Source organism: Mytilus trossulus, chromosome 13 (assembly GCF_036588685.1).
Source record: "Mytilus trossulus isolate FHL-02 chromosome 13, PNRI_Mtr1.1.1.hap1, whole genome shotgun sequence".
Classification (NCBI taxonomy): domain Eukaryota; kingdom Metazoa; phylum Mollusca; class Bivalvia; order Mytilida; family Mytilidae; genus Mytilus; species Mytilus trossulus.
Genome location: NC_086385.1, coordinates 49,364,904 through 49,382,044, shown reverse-complemented (window position 1 = coordinate 49,382,044; position 17,141 = coordinate 49,364,904). Strand labels below are relative to the sequence as shown.

The window sequence follows — 17,141 nt, the reverse complement described above, 5'->3', positions numbered from 1 at the left end:
TGATATTGAAATTTGATTAGCAAAGAACTGATCGATAAATTTTCATGTCGTCACTGCTGTAAATATTTACAATAAAACACTCACAGCTATAAGGAACACGCAGAATTTCGTTCAACTCCCATATACAGTGCTGGCATCTACGAAGGGTGTTGCAAGGTTTATCTGTTGTCTTACTACAATATTAATAAAATGCATAAAAAAAGAAGGGAACATGTAGCATTTCCTATTGAAAATAAAAAAAAAGGTAAATATCGGTCAATCATCATATTGCTTTTTAAATGTTCTCTTGAAACCTAGATTTCTTTCCATAAGTAAAAATACCTTGATTTGCTTCATCTGTAGACGGTAATGTGAAACTATTCATGTTATCATACTATTAAGTATTTACCGACGGAGTCAAACTTTCCAACTGATAAGTTAAACCCTTGTCAACTTATTTTTATTGTTTGTTCTTCTGTTGGGTTATAATAACAACACTGACCGGGGTAAGTTAGAGAGTTGAACTCTCGCAAAAATGTGTAAATAGATATAGAAGATGTAGTATGCATGAGTGCCAATGAGAAAACTCTCTATCCAGGTCACAACTAGTAAGAAGTAAACCATTATATGTCAAAGTACGGCCTTCAACACGGAGCCTTGGCTCAGACCGACTAGCAATCTATAAAGGGCCCCAAAACTTACTAGCGTAAAACCATTTAAAAAAGAAAAACAACGGTCTAATTTATATGACAAACGAGAAACGAGAAACATTTATGAACCTTATTAACCCTGATACATTCTTAATGTGCATGTCCTAGTCAGGATCATGTAGTTCAGTGGTTGTCGTTGGTCCATGTCTATCATAACTTTTTTTCGTAAATTGTTTTGTTATAAATTAGGCCGTAAGTTCTATCAATTTAATTATTAAATATTTTTCATGTCAGGGCCTTTCACGGCCGACTTTATGGTATAAGTTTTTCACATGGTTGAATGTGACTTTCCTATAATTGCTAAAATCCACTTTATTTGAACTTTGGTGGATAGTAATGTTGTCTCAATGGCATCTACTTATTTTTATATTGAAATTCTTAAGTTCACTAAATACTGCATGTGAAAGTAATTTCATTCGTGGAGTATCAATTTACGTGGTTTTGTGGATTGCCTTATCCACATAATTTAAGTGTCCAATGAAATATAACAACTGTTGTCAAAATCATTACATAGATGGAAATATCCCCGAGTAGGTTTGACTACATGGATACGATGTTACTTTAATCTTTAAAATACATCGAATATAAGCAAAAACGCTATGATCTTTATTCAAAACTTCAGAGAGGATTTTACCAATTTAATCATTAAAGAAACCAAAACTAAATTCCAAGAAATTAAGAACCCGCAAACATATAGCTTTTGCTCTAACCACGAAAATTGGTACTCACAAATACTAGTACTTTCACAATACACACAAAGATATTTAATCAATTTCAATAATGTTACTCCCAAACCCTATCTAAGCGAAAATTAAAAAAAATATTGATTTTGATGATTACTGAACTGAGCCGTATCTCTCACCCATTTAATGTCAAAAATAGGTTGTTTTTTTTATTTTTCAAAAAAACTTTGTTCTTATCAAAATTGAAATACGCACAACAAAACAAAAATACTGTATTCTTTTTATTATGCCACATATATAGAACAAAAAGATGCACAATAGTCCTGAACAAAAGTAAAATCTCGAATAACTACTTTGAAATTAATTTCTTATATTTTGCGTGATGTTTTTAGATTACCTTCACCCAATGAGGAAGGATGAGTCATTCCTTTTTAAAGAAACCACCCATTATATTAATTAGAACGTTTTATAGAGCTGTCATTTAGTTTAACGTAATAAGATGAAATGTTGGTTTCAAAGAGAAATCAATACGTCTACACTGTCCTTTTTATTCAAGCCGATCTTTGTAGAAAGTTACCCAATCCACTCATCATACGTACAAATTCAAAATTTCTATCTCTGATTTTATTTTTAAAAAGACACTATTATATAAATACGTTAATTTTACACGTATATCAAGACTTAGTTTTTAGCGCTATCTGAATTGCTATTTGCTACTTGTTGTGTTTTACCAAATTAAAACGCTGGGGTCAAAATTGGGTTGTAAATCACTAATCACACAACTGACAGTCTGTACATGTATAGTATACTGAAAGTTGAGTGTCTAAAATCAAAGGAGTAGGTTCAGTAAGACCCCTTTTTGGCCCCAAAATATAGCAGTATTATAAAATTGTGAAATTGTTATCTTTAAGCTATATTTTGGAAAGTAAAATGCTTCTGCTACATAAATATGAGCTGTTTTTGACAGTACAATGCACAAATATCGCGTTCTAGCATTATTAAGTCATGCTAAATTACTGAAGTTTTCAAGATTTTAGCATTTTGGTTAATTTTTAGACGGTTTCCGTCTAAAATGAAAGTGGCCGCATTCGTGTTCATTCATATATTGAAATGTAAGTTGTATTTGATGATAATACAAAACATATATAAAGGTTGAGGATGAACACGGATGCGGCCACTTTCATTTTTGACAAAAACCATCTGAAAAGTGACGTTTTTTGGCATATTTGATAGATTTTTCATATTTAAGCTTGAATCAGAGCTTTTTTAATGACTAAATCAGTTAAAATCTTTCACATAAACTAATCGAATCAATTGAAATCGACACTTAAGTGTTTAAAAAGTGTCCAATAACTTTCGTTAGATGAACCTGAAATTTGAGGCCAAAATCGGCCCTTACCGGAATTACTCCTTTGAAGTAAAAATCAAATTAAATTAAAGTGAAAGCTTTCAACATGGACAAAAACAAATATACTAAAGTTCTTTCCATTTGTATCAATGGTGAATAAAAATAACATGACATGACTATAATATTATATTATAGTTTGTACCGTTAATGCTATTAGTTCCTTTTACTCGGTACCTCTGCTAGTGTACTGTTTAGATATAAGTAAAATATACATATTTTAAACAGGTCTATCAAATTATTCAATTGCCGATGGACAAATATCAAATGTTTATGTAAAAAATAATGCACGCCAATAGCAACGAAGGAAACATTTTTTATCAACATTTGTCAAGAACATGCCTGATATATATTCTCCATGACGTGACGCTACTAACAATCGATTATCTTTTTCAAAATTGACTCGACAAAAGCCATCAACAACGGTATTTTTATCGATTTTCTTACCTCCATCTGCGTCCATTCTTGATGTGGCTCTTACAAAATTTAGACATCCAGGTGGTAACACCTTATCATTACCGGGAATTTCAAGAGGAAAGCAGAAATCAATACTGAAACATACAAGATAGTATTGGTTTTTATTTAAGATATCTTAATTTAAAGCAGATTTCCTTTATCAAGTTATATTGAGAATTCAATGTATGTAAAAGATACAGAATAATCAACCATATAAAACATTAGATTATAATTAGTTATCAAAGGTACCAGGATTATAATTTAGTACGCCAGATGCGCGTTTCGTCTACATAAGACTCATCAGTGACGCTCATATCAAAATATTTATAAAGTCAAACAAGTAAAAAGTTGAAGAGCATTGAGGATCCAAAATTCCAAATAGTTGTGCCAAATACGGCTAAGGTAATCTATGCCTGGGATAAGAAAATCCTTAGTTTTTCAAAAAAAATAAAGTTTTGTAAACAGGAAAGCAATACGAGCACTATGTTAGTTGCGAGCGTACGAATAGCTTTTTATTATTAATCATCATCCTTAACATTCAAACATAACTATTTGAAAGCCACTAACTAGTAAGACATAAACACATGAAAAGCTATACAACCAGAAGTGAATAATTCAACTTTTTTGGTTAAGTACATGAGAGGAGCTGCAATCTTTTCTTCATGGCTTCATTCCCCGGTTTTTCCTTCGGTTCTTGTTGCTCATTCGTTAATTGTTAATTGTCTATGTAGTTTAACGGACTGGTATTTGTCCCTCGTTTGTTAATGCTTTACCATTTTAGTATTGTTTTTCTTCGTCCTTTTCGTTTTAGTCCTTGGTATATCATTTGAATGCTTTATATCTTTCTTTTCTTAGCTATAACACAATTCTGTTTTGGAAAGGACGAAGGGTGCTGTAACAATATCATCAAATTAAACTGAACTTCATCATAGCTAGATCAGTATATATACATGAAACATGTTTGTAGAAAAAATGAATACTTCAAACGCAAAGATAATAAGAACGTATGGAAGAAAAACAATAAATACTTCATACGCAAAGATAATAAGAACGTATGGAAGAAAAAAAATTAATACTTCATACGCAAAGATAATAAAAACATAAGAAAAACAGTGTTTTACAACAGCATTAAATACTATTTTGACATACTTATCCATTTGAGGTTTTTCACAGCAGTCATTTTCTGGAAATGCTTCGAAAATAAAAAGTTTCATATTAATATAAATCGTCCATCAGAGCATTTATAAAATTCGTGCATCCGGAGCGATTTTTCGTTTTACATTCAACGTTAAAACTTAAACATTTAAAAGCCACTTATGTATAAATACGAAGAAACGGCATTCGCGTTTTGACCAATAGGTACATAAAAAGCATAGTCAGTTTCTAAACAAACAACAGTCTACAAATCACAACATGGAAACTAGACTGAGCAACACAAACACTACTAAAAACCGCCAGAGCAGATCTCGGGTGCTACATAAAGTAACGGATCATCAAAACCGAAAAAGGCTTATTAAAAAGTCTTTGTTATCAGATTAATCAGTGGAATTTGCAAAATGATTTCAGTATGTTCGCTACTCTATTTCAAAATTAAAGGCTTTTTTAAAGACTGCTTTAAATTGATAATATATAAATAAAGAAACTAAAAAGGCGAAAAATTAAGGGTCCGTGTGCTTGTTTTAGAGATACCTGCCATTGAAAATTTGGCGTGGAATAACTCTCTCTTAATTTTTCATCCACTTAATATTGGTTCCTTTTTTCTTTCATAAACGATGACATTTTAAACTAAATGTACTCAAATTATTTAATGTTTTAGAAATTAGTCATTAACTTTTAAAAAAAAATGATTTCGTGTTTAAAAACATCTTTACGCCACTTGACCTCAACAGGAAGTTTTCTAAGTAACTGTTTTTCCAGGATTGGACGAAAAAGCGATTAGGTGTATCGATAGCTGTTTTTCTCTTTTCAAAGAAAATAGCAAAATGATATCGATGACTAGATAATTTCCCGTGACAAATGTGATCGTTTCAAAGAAAAAGAACACAATTGCGGCTTGTCATCAAACATTTGAGATAAAATATGACGACGATACCTATAGATCTATTATAAATTCTTACGTGGTATCTCCGTTTGCATGACTTCGTGGGATAAAGATTGCCCATATGATACTACTTGTGCAGATCTGGTTCGATCACTCTGCATTGGTGGTCCTAATCCTTGGTCCATTATTGCTTGTGATACCAAACGGGCGTTTGGTAATTTATCACCATTCTTTGCTGCTCGTGGTGAGCCTGAACCTACAACATGTACAATTCGACACATTGTATTTTGGAAATTGTTGTAACAGTTTTGATTTTTTTGGAAGTTTCAGATGATTTCAAATGATAGATAAACAACATTTATTACTTAGTAAATTTTGGGCATGAAGTACTGTGTCAATTGGAAGATGTTTTCCAAAAACATATTGAGAAAAATTGCATGGCTATTTCATACATGTCATTAGTTTGAAATGGTTGATCATTCAGGAATACATAGGGAACAATAATTATTAAAAATATTAATCAAGATACTCTATATCTATTGACGATTCAACATTGCAAAACTTTTGCAACGACAATCGATTGATGGAAATTTCTAAATCATTTTGACCACTTGTTTGTCGGTGACAATTTGACAACTAAAAGTATACAAACAGAACTATCGTTTTATACTACGTTAAGGTCTACGATCTATTGTAAAAAAACATATTATTGCTGTGTTAACCAAATGTGTACTATTTACGACATTTTATCTGAATGATGAAAATGATGATTCAAAATTATCAAAGACGCCAGGTTTTTAAACTAAAACGCCACACTTGCGTTTCGTCAGCATAGAAATCATCAGTGGCGCTGGAAACAAAATAATTTAAACACCAAACAAATATGAAATTGAAGAGCATTAAAAACCGAAATATCAAAAATACCGTATAACAAAAATAGGAATGATGTTCTTACCATCTGCATAGTCAAATATTTTGTTCCCATTTCCATCTATACATCTTTCAAACAAAGTGTTAGATTTCCCAATTCCTTGGTTGTATAGGTTGTTACATGCTCCATCAATTGTTCTGTACTTAGCCTCGGCGTCACACGCTGTATTTGAAAAGAGATGAAAAAGAAGTTTTTTAGATGAGGAGAAGAATTGGTCCCTTCATTCTGTATATGGAGTACGAGTAAGTTATTATATAATTTCCTATTTGTTTTGGTTTCCGCTGTTCAATTCAAGTTGTATGCGGAGTGTTCTTGAACTTGTTTGTCTTTGCGTTATATTTTCTCTTTTAAGATGCATTGTAAGTTTTCCTTAGGGATGACGGTTATGTCACTTTGACTTTTTCCCGAGTTGTACTCTTTATTATCCTTCTATCTCTGTTACAAAAGTAACTGATAACCATTGAAATCATCAGTAAAATGAAAATACGTGATGTAAGTCTTACAATATAATATACACTAACACATATAAGTATTTATACTGCACTCGTTCTATTTGAGCAATCAAAATGCGTGGACTGTATATTTCTATGTCATATACAGTCACTGACCCGATATCACTTTTCCTAATGAATATTTAAATAGAAAATGCCGAAATAATATTTAATTATTCATACGACCTCTTCAACCTGTTCTTGTTTCCACTGCATACAACGATGCGTGGATCGACTCAACCTTGTTTTATTTGCAATTATTGGAAATAAACATATTTCATTTTTTATTATTTTTTGTTTGCAACCTATAAATTATTATCTTTCATGCTTATGGTTGAGTCCAGACTCAAACGATTTAGTTCACCATCGGGTGTAAGTTTCAACAGGTAAATATGTACATTTCATTGTGTTGTATATTTCTCCACGAGCATGATATGAGGCCTTTTTAAAGGGGATTTTCCCCAATATTTAAATCAAATAAATAAACTTAACGCATTAAACAACCATTGGAAATATTGTTTTAGATTGCAGTATAAGGACAATAATAGTGTATTGACTTGACATATCAAAGATATAAGGATTCGGCCCGAAACGGGGAAATAGCTCGGCACAGCCTCGCATTTCCCCGCTTCTAAGCCTCATCCTTATATCCTTGATATGTCAAGTCAATGCACTATTATTGTCTTTATATATTACCGGATATTGAGACATCTTTTCACCAAAATTAATCATAAAATATGCGTGCTTTGACCCTGAAGGTATTAAACACAATATCGTTGATCAGCGGGATTTGAAACGTTAAATGGTCATTGCGTACTATATAGAATTTAGCAAAAGGTTATGAAGAAGAAGGTACCATTCTATTATTTCCTGTTATATATGTTACCGGATATTGAGACAAGTTTTCAGCAACGATTATTAAAAAAACATGTGGTCTTTAACCCTGATAGGTGGTAAACACCATATCGTTGGTCTTCAGGATTTAAAACGTTGCATGATTATTGCGTTATTTCAACGGATTTACCAAAAGGTTTAGAAGTTATCATTTTATTTTTTATTGAAAGAAGACAAAAATATATAGATACCCAAGACTGTCAAATTATCAGGGACTCAATTATCTGTCTTTTATAAAACGGCGAATCATGTTTCAAGAAAAAGGACTGAAAACTTGAAAATGTGACAGATGTTTAATTATCTTAATAGTTACGCATGTCTTTTATTTTGAAATTTATATTGCGAATATACTAAATATATCTTCCTTGGTTTTTTTTTTTTTTTCGTTTTGGTTGGATCAATAATATGCTTCACGTGTAGATTGTAAAAAATGAAAATAAGAGAGTTTGGCTTGTTTTACTTTCTGATGTCTTGCACTAGGCATTTTCGATTCACAACATGAAAACTTATGTTAATGTACAAGATTATTACCTTTAACTTACTTAAAACATTTATGTTGTATGATGTACATGTAAGCAAGAGTGTTTCTTGTTGTCATTTACATGACACACTGAATATAAATTCTTATCTGTATTATTCCTTTCAATTGTAAATCTTGGCATGAGAGAATTTACCGTAAACGCATTTTGTGAATAAACTCATCATTCGTTTGATGTAAGCTTTTGGTTTTGCCACTAATTAGGGACTTTCCGTTTATGTTTTGTTAGACAGAATATGGCTATGTTGACCTCCTGGTGACCTTTAACTTCCTCGTGTTGCTGTCCTATTGACATATTCCCCGAAATTCATTTTATTCATACATAAAAAGGGAATTTTTGTTTAAAGTAAAAATTGCAATTCGGATTATACGAGCATTCATAAAAACTGTTATTTTATAAATGGTCCGGTAGAGTAGACATGTAAAGAGTCAATCGCCTGCTTCCAATAAAGAGTAAAACATTGAAAAAATAAAACACTGAACGCCGAGGAAAATTGAAAACGGAATGTCCCTTATCAAAAGGCAAAATAAAAAGCTCACATCAAACGAATGTAATCAATTGTAACCTTTATCAAATCATACCACATTTTTAATTCAAAAAATATAACACCAAACTTTATATGTCGTATCTGACTAGAAATACTTGATGTCTTAGTCTCAACTCACTATCGACATGTCTTTTGCAGTTTTAGTTCTTCGGATACCAGATAGGGGGTTCGGTGGCCGAGTGGTCGAAGTAGTTACTACTGTAATCACTAGCCAGTAACACATAAATGTAAAAACACATGAGGAACACCTGAGCCTCAAACCCCGCTCGTGCAGGTGCACTCGACTTCAATCTAAATTAACTAGAATTGTCAGTTTTCCTATCGATGGTCGGTAATTTTCTCCGGCCATTCCAGCTTTTCCTCCACCAATTAAAACTGGCAGCCACGAAATAGCTCAAAAGCGGTGCTTAAAAGTGGCGTCCGTAACACTGAGGTTGTGATTTCGAACCCCGCTCGTGCAGGTACATTCGACTCCAATCTTAATTGACTAGGATTGTCAGTTTTCTTATCGATGGTCGGTAGTTTTCTCCAGCTTCCTCCACCAATTAAAACTGGCCGCCACGAAATAGCTCAAAAGCGGTGCCTAAAAGTGGCGTCAAAACACAGAAAATCAGAAATCAGAAATCGGATACCTGCAGATAAGTCGTCTTTGACATTTTATCGATTGTGACATCAAACTCAGTGTTCATTCGAATGGCGGATGGTGCATAAATAGCAGTAGATACCTGTGCTGTCAAAGCACACAGTCTCGCGCCTTTTAAAGTTCAAGTTTTGTCTGCTACCTTTACTTTGCTTCGATAACATCGATAAACTACAGTTCAATTGCCCGTTTCATAGTTTTAATTTGCCAAAAATAGTCCGTCTAACTTCATGAAAGGATTTTCCATAATATGTCAGGTGGTACATACCATGTGAAAGAAGCACTTCATATTGAAGCATAGGGTAAAGGTAATTTTTTCTATGGTTCAGGCGATTCGGATTTTATGCACACCAATGTAAAAATAAAGTGGTATTGCTAATGAAATAACTATCCTATGAGGTCCAATTACATGGCTGTAGGCAAATATTAGTCATTCTATGGCATTCATCAATTAACAACACCCCATACCGTATGGTCAGCTATAAAGCAATAAAATGCCTTGACGAGTACACGAGTAAACCAACGGAATGATTTATGTTTAAACAAGAAACAAACATTAACATGACAGACATCAAACAACAATCACTGTATCACCGGCTACGGGGTGTTGACTTATTTTTGCTATAAAAGGATAAACTTTTTTTTACCTCAACTTTAAACATTAAATGATATGTTTACTTCATTAAGGCGGTTGTAAGTATCCTTATATTTGTACTGAATATAATATTGAAATAGAAAGTCCATTTGAGTTCATTTATTGACCCCAAATAGAATATATTGTTACTAGTTGTCATGGTTAACCAATCGGGACGTTTTAATTGGTGTACACTTTTGAAAATATTACCTACATTGTAGGATGCATTAGATTCTGAAACGGCAAATACATACATTTTTGTAACTGGCATCCATTTACAGTGATGCAAAAGTAAGAGACAATTATCACATCTATTTTCTAGTACATTCAAAATATGAAACAGCCAAAAAACTTTAGTTTTACTAAATGACATACCTTGCGAATCTGTTTCTTGCAAAATGTATACAAATATTATAGTAATGCTCAGACTAAGTGTATTTTTCATTGTTCTATACTTTGTTAAATATGTTGTCCCAAACTGAAGATTGTTGGTGCGAACATGGCTTTTTGGACTTTTATACATTTTTTTTTTGTAATGGTAATCCTTATCACATTATATTTAAACCAATCAGTAAAAATTTTGACACTTCCCTGATATCACGGACGTAATGATTATCACAATACCACTGTTTTTAAATCATTGTTTTACCAAAATTTTATTTTCCGTTTGCATTTATGTCCGGTATTTATTTATTTACATTTTTAAATTTAAATCTATTTCTTATTATATGGGACACCAAAGACTGTTTAAAATATAATTGGTATGAAACATTTATGCTTAAGTAAAAGGTCATTTTAAAAACTGAAAAATAGTTGGAAAAAAGTAAAATCACACAAAATACTGAACTCTGAGGAAATTTCAAAACGGAAAGTCCCTAATCAAATGGCAAAATCAAAAGCTCAAACACATCAAACAAATGGATAACAACAGTCATATTCCTGACTTGTCCTGGAAATGGACTTTTTACCTTAATCTTAGGTATTTGTCTGTTAAAATCTAGAGGGATTCTATTTTAATCAAGGTACATTTCCTTATTTTACTTTTTAAGTTGTACCAGTGTTTGATATCACCAGCCCAGTAGTCAGCACTTCGGTGTTGACATGAATATCAATTATGTGGTCATTTTTATGAATTTCCTGATATAAAACTTTGAATTTTCAAAAAGCTAAGAATTTTCTTATCCCAGGAATAGGTTACCTTAGCCGTATTTGGCAAAACTTATTGGAATTGTGGATCCTCAATGCTCTTCAACTTCGTACTTGTTTGGCTTTATAAATATTTTGATATGAGCGTCACTGATGAGTCTTATGTATACGAAACGCGCGTCTTGCGTACTGAATTATAATCCTGGTACCTTTGGTAACTATTAGGTTGAATTCTGTGTTCATATCTACGTTATTCTGTCACTTTTTAAATAGTACATAGATTTAATTTTCGTTAAGATTTATGCTGGACCTATAAAGACTCGGGATTATGTAAATTTAAACTATACACACTGTTCTTTAGTTAATAGATATAGGAAGATGTGGTGTGAGTGCCAATGAGACAACTCTCCATCCAAATAACAATTTAAAAAGTAAACCATTATAGGTTAAAGTATGGCCTTCAACACGGAGCCATATAGTTATCTTGTTTGGTCTCATCATATTGTTGCATTAGAGTATCGATAATGTATGTCACTCATCTTCATTTGTTAAACGTTTAAACATAGCATGCAAGGGGGATCTATGAAAGAGGGGCCAAAGATACCCGAATGACATTCAAACTCATAGATCGACAATAAACTGAGAACGCCATGGCTAAAAAAGAAAAAGACAAACAAACAAATAATGGTACCCAAGACAAAATTAGAAAACTAAAGACTCGGGATTATGTAAAGTTAAACTATACACACTGTTCTGTAGTTGATGGACATATAGTTATCTGTTGATATCTTTTTTTGTCTCATCATATTGTTGGATTAGGGTATCGATAATGTATGTCACTCATCTTGATTTGTTAAACGTTTAAACATAGCATGCAAGGGGAGATCTATGAAAAAGGAGCCAAAAATACCCGAAGGACATTCAAACTCATAGATCGAAAAAAATACTGAGAACTCCATGGCTAAAAAAGAAAAAGACAAACAGACAAATAATAGGACCCAAGACACAACATAGAAAACTAAAGACTAAGCCACACGAACCCCACCAAAAACTGGGGTGATCTCAGGTGCTCCGGAAGGGTGAGCAGATCCTGCTCCACATGTAGATAGTGTCAATTAAGATTTACTTGAAAATATGTAAATACCTTTTTATGAGGGTCTGTGCATAGTATATAATACATAATGGACAATAATGGACAAAAAGTGCAGAATAAAGGACAAAAGATAAAAAGAATAGATAATATTGAAAACAACACGTTATTAATTTCTTGCGTCCGAAGCGCTTTTCTGGATTTACCTTCATCAGGAACGCTCAAAGCCAAACATTTGAAATCCGAAAATGTACAAGTACCGAAACCGTTGAAGAGCTGTATGTCAAAAAATACCTAAAATAAATAGCCAAATTCTTCTAAAGCCAACTTTGCCTGAGGGAGTTGAAACCTTAGTTTCTTAATAATTTATAAATTTATAAACGGACAATTTTAGTAAAGTTTGTTAAATCATGTCAGTACCGAAATACTGACTACCGAGCTGATGATACCCTCGGGGACTGATAGTCCACCAGCAGAGGTATCGACCCAGTGATGTAAAATATTGAAAACAACACGTTATTAATTTCTTGCGTCCGAATCGCTTTTCTGGATTTACCTTCATCAGGAACGCTCAAAGCCAAACATTTGAAATCCGAAAATGTACAAGTACCGAAACCGTTGAAGAGCTGTATGTCAAAAAATACCTAAAATAAATAGCCAAATTCTTCTAAAGCCAACTTTGCCTGAGGGAGTTGAAACCTTAGTTTCTTAATAATTTATAAATTTATAAACGGACAATTTTAGTAAAGTTTGTTAAATCATGTCAGTACCGAAATACTGACTACCGAGCTGATGATAATATAGACAACAAAAAAGTAAGACTAGAGAATAATGGGTAGTTAAAACTAAAAAGAGAATAATGGGCAGAACAAAATAAAGATCAACGAAAATGAAATAAAATATTAACGAATATAGATATGGAATGCCCACATCCAGACCCTCTTTTGTGAACAAAAACCATTTGATAAGGGATTTTCCGATTTGAATTTTTCATGGATTTCGCTATTTTTATTATTTTACTTTGTACCCTTATTTTACTTTCAAAACAATAATTCGTCAGATTATTTTTTAATAAATGTTCTGTTTGTATGCGTGTATGGATTTGTGATAAATGCCGAAAAGTGATAAATGAAATTACAACATAAATTGGACAACAGAGCAGACCACATCACTCTGCAACACCTCACTAATCCGGAAAAAAAACACACACATAATAACAATCGCCTCACTTCACCATTCTTAAATGAAAACATCTTTTTTTTCCTATACAACGTGTCTTAAAAGTAAAACACACAAATAGTCTAGTTCGATCAACACCATTGCAGTATTGTTTAGTGCATTTAAGATTGTCGTATTATTACAATACAACACTAATCGTAACGGATGCATGTTTTTCAGATAAGATGAGTGTTTCCTTTTCAAACAACAATGGATTATGACACTTTTGTACTTAACAAAATCTTCATTCATTCTTTTTTTTATATAAAATTTCACTAGTTTCCAATTAAAATTATTTACTGTGAATTTGTGACAAAAAAAATGAATTAGAGGAAACATATAACGATATATCTGTCAATAGGTTTTGCAATTTCAAAAATCCCCTTTTTAACCTTTTCTTTTATCTATTTTGATAATGTTTTATTAATGAAATTCCTATCCTGTTTAATGCTCAAAGCTTGGAAACTAGTCAAAATTCATAACTCGAAAAGGCAAACTAAAAACATAATTATAAAAAGAATTATTATGAAAGTGAAGCAGCAATATAGTCGACGAGGTATGTGTTAATGATCACGTGTAAGTGCTGATCAAGCTTATATATTTATCTGCTGATTCTTGGAAAATGATACAGCACCGTTATACGCAGTACGAAAATTCGTTTTATAGTTATTAAGATTATAACACAATGCTGACTGCTGTACCTCAATTTTTAACATTTTTTATGCCTGTTTGTGTTGCTCTCTCATTGTTTTCAATATAATTGAATTATATGCGACTGTCATACAAGTGATAGGTTTAGCTAGCTATAAAGCCCGGTTAAATCAACTGATTTCTACATGTATGTTTTCTACATGTTTGTAGAAATGCCTGTTCCAAGTCATGAATATGACAGTCCTTTTTCATTCGTTTGATGTGGTGAAAATTTGGATATCGCCATTTGTTAAGGAACTTTCCGTGTTTACTTTTCATTGGAGGTCGATATTTTTGTTATTTTACTTTTTGGTATTGAGTATAGTGCCAACAGGAGCAAAATGTTGATTCAGAGAATACAAAAAAAAAGGAACTTTTTTGTCATATTTCAAACTAAAGATAACCTCCTTTTGTATGTTGATACAACTATTCCCTATTTCAAAAATAAAAGACAAATTGAAGGAATTGGTCTTGCATCATTTCATAAAAATGAATGGCCGACGTAGATACAATTATCTTGATTTAGGGGTATCAATCGTACTTTGTAAACAAAATACGGCTAATTAAAATAAAAAAACTCTAAAACTGAAATTCTAAAGAAGTTTGATTTCTCGATTGACATACTGAACACATTTTACGTTTTGAGGACGTTCCTTTCAACAACCAATGTGCATTCACATGGGAAACAACTGTCTACTCTTCTTGACGACTTGTTTCGAAATTCAAATCAAGCTGACCTCATGCAGGACCATCTTATAAAGAAAGAAAAGAAGCTAGCATTATCCTTAAACTTCATGTTCCCCTAATTGTGTGATGTCTTCTCACTATATAATCCTTAGTTTGATGACTATGATAAATTTCTTTCGTAAATCGGTGGTATTCTTCGTAAATTTACTCACAGCTCTATGGCTAGTTTATACAAAATTCTACAATCATTACCAATATTTATAATAAAAAATAGTCAGACTTACGCGCGTCTGGCGTACTAAATTATAATCCTGGTACCTTTGATAACTATTTACACCACTGGGTCGATGCCACTGCTGGTGGACGTTTTATTCCCGATGGTATCACTAGCCCAGTAGTCAACAATTCGGTGATGAAATGAATATCAATAATGTGGTCATTTTATAAATTTCCTGTTTACAAAACTTTGAATTTTTGGAAAAAACTAAGGCTTTTCTTATCCCAGGCATAGATTACCTTAGCCGCATTCGGCACAACTTTTTGGAATTTTGGATCCTCAATGCTCTTCAACTTTATACTTGTTTGGCTTTATAAATATTCTGATTTGAGCGTCACTGATGAGTCTTATGTAGACGATACGCGCGTTTGCATTACTAAATTATAATCCTGGTACCTTTGATAACTATTTAGAGCTATAATTTGTCATATTTTTGTGATTGTATTTTTTTTTTATTTAGTAATGCCTTCGTTTATTGCAGATGAACATTGAAATCTGAAATATCCATATATGAAACCCTGTGTGCAGTATGAGCTCCAGAAGCAGATAGCAAAAGTTAGAGTTAGATGATGGTATATGGCTATCTGTTCATCTGGAACTTTAATCAGTTCTAGTCTCATTGATTAAAAAGACCAAATATTTGTACGTCAAAAGAAAAAAAAATGTATTTTTTTTTCGATATGAATTGCGTTCTCTCGAAAAATCGATACACATAATATGACATGTTGTTGCTGTTACCATTTCTGTTTTAATACTATGAAAATATATAGATATATTAGACGAAATCATTATGTCTGATATGTAGCGTTAAAAAGGGTCAAACGACAAAATAATCGAAATGTCTTGAAGGCGTCATGCTGCAAATTAGTATTTATTCAGGTTAGTTCACACATCGATTATACTTCAATTATCGAGACATCAGAAACGAATCATTTGAACCCTTAAATTTGTAACCCTTAAATATGTCAGCATATCTTTACAACGGACATATGAGCGGCAATACAATGTTTTTCTTTAATCAAATTTATTTAAACGAATTTTCAAGAATATTGCAATTCAAGGTTAAATGGATAGTGGGTTGCCGCTTCTTACATACATTCTGTGCATTTATAGACATATTTCACAAATTGTAATTGATTAGAACTGCATCTCTTGAAGTATAAATACTAGATGTATCTTTTTTTTATATATATCCAAATGAAGTGCAACGAGTATAAATGCATATAAAACTTCATCAAAATCTGAAATGCCACAAAACTTTTGATTTAATAAGTGACGCCCATGTGTACTGAACTAGTACATATATTTGTTTAGGGACCAGTTGAAGCCCAGTTCCGGATGCAGGATTGTCTTTCTGTGTTGAAGACCCATTGGTGGCCTTGGGCTGTTTTCTGCCATTTGGTCAGATTGTTGTCTCTTTGAAACATTCCCAGTTTCCATTCTCAATTTTAATTTTACTTTACTCTTAACACGTGTTGCTGTAGAATGTCTGGTCCATTAATTAAACGCATAGTATATTTGTTAAGATTTTATCCGATTTCTAGGCACTACCATTTTATTGACTTTTTAAGTTTAAGCAAGCATGATTGCTGCTTCCTTGACATCAAGTTCAGGACCTTCACATAACACGAGAGCTGTCTTGTTGACTTCTATTTTCTAGTCTTTTGAAAACAAACAGGATTACCTCAATTATATACAACTTAAGACCTTAAAGAACAAACAGGCCTTTGCATTGGTGATTGTCTCCTTGATATCAAATTCAGTCTGAGTGTTTTTTTAAACAACTGCATGTGTCTTTGGCGGTAACAACTTCACATCCTATAAATGAGGGAATGGATCTGTATTCTTTCATTTTTTCGCTCATTATTTTTTATCTTTAAAAATAATTTTTATTTGTTATTGCTTGATAACTCTTTTTTAAATATTGTTTCTTTTCTGTAAACAATATTTTACCCAATTCTTTAAATATTGCAGTTATTTATATTTTAGCACCCCATTATTCTCTAATTCTTTATTTTTTGCCCATTATTCTGTATTCTGTAAACCCCATCTACATCCTCATGAATACTTGTATCTTTATAAG

The 17,141-nt window shown here is 32.3% G+C and overlaps 1 protein-coding gene across 1 annotated transcript; it reads right to left on the bottom strand.

The window, feature by feature from the left end:
• Positions 1–111: 111 nt before the first annotated feature.
• On the bottom strand, positions 112–10,423 carry LOC134694440 (myeloperoxidase-like). The gene is made up of 6 exons (XM_063555451.1): positions 10,326–10,423; positions 6,230–6,367; positions 5,351–5,530; positions 4,383–4,425; positions 3,225–3,328; positions 112–173 (listed from the first exon to the last, which is right to left on the bottom strand). The coding sequence occupies exons 1-6, from the start codon at positions 10,393–10,395 to the stop codon at positions 112–114; spliced, it is 597 nt and encodes a 198-aa protein (XP_063411521.1). The 5' UTR covers positions 10,396–10,423.
• Between the last annotated feature and the right edge of the window lie 6,718 nt (positions 10,424–17,141).

Coding starts and splice junctions, on each gene's coding strand:
- LOC134694440 (XM_063555451.1), bottom strand. CDS start 10,395: ATGAAAAATACACTTAGTCTGAGCATTACTATAATATTTGTATACATT. Junction 4,426..5,350: donor CATGCAAACGGAGATACCAC/GTAAGAATTTAT, acceptor TTATTTTCGAAG/CATTTCCAGAAAATGACTGC. Junction 3,329..4,382: donor GAAAAACCTCAAATGGATAA/GTATGTCAAAAT, acceptor TGTATGTTTCAG/TATTGATTTCTGCTTTCCTC.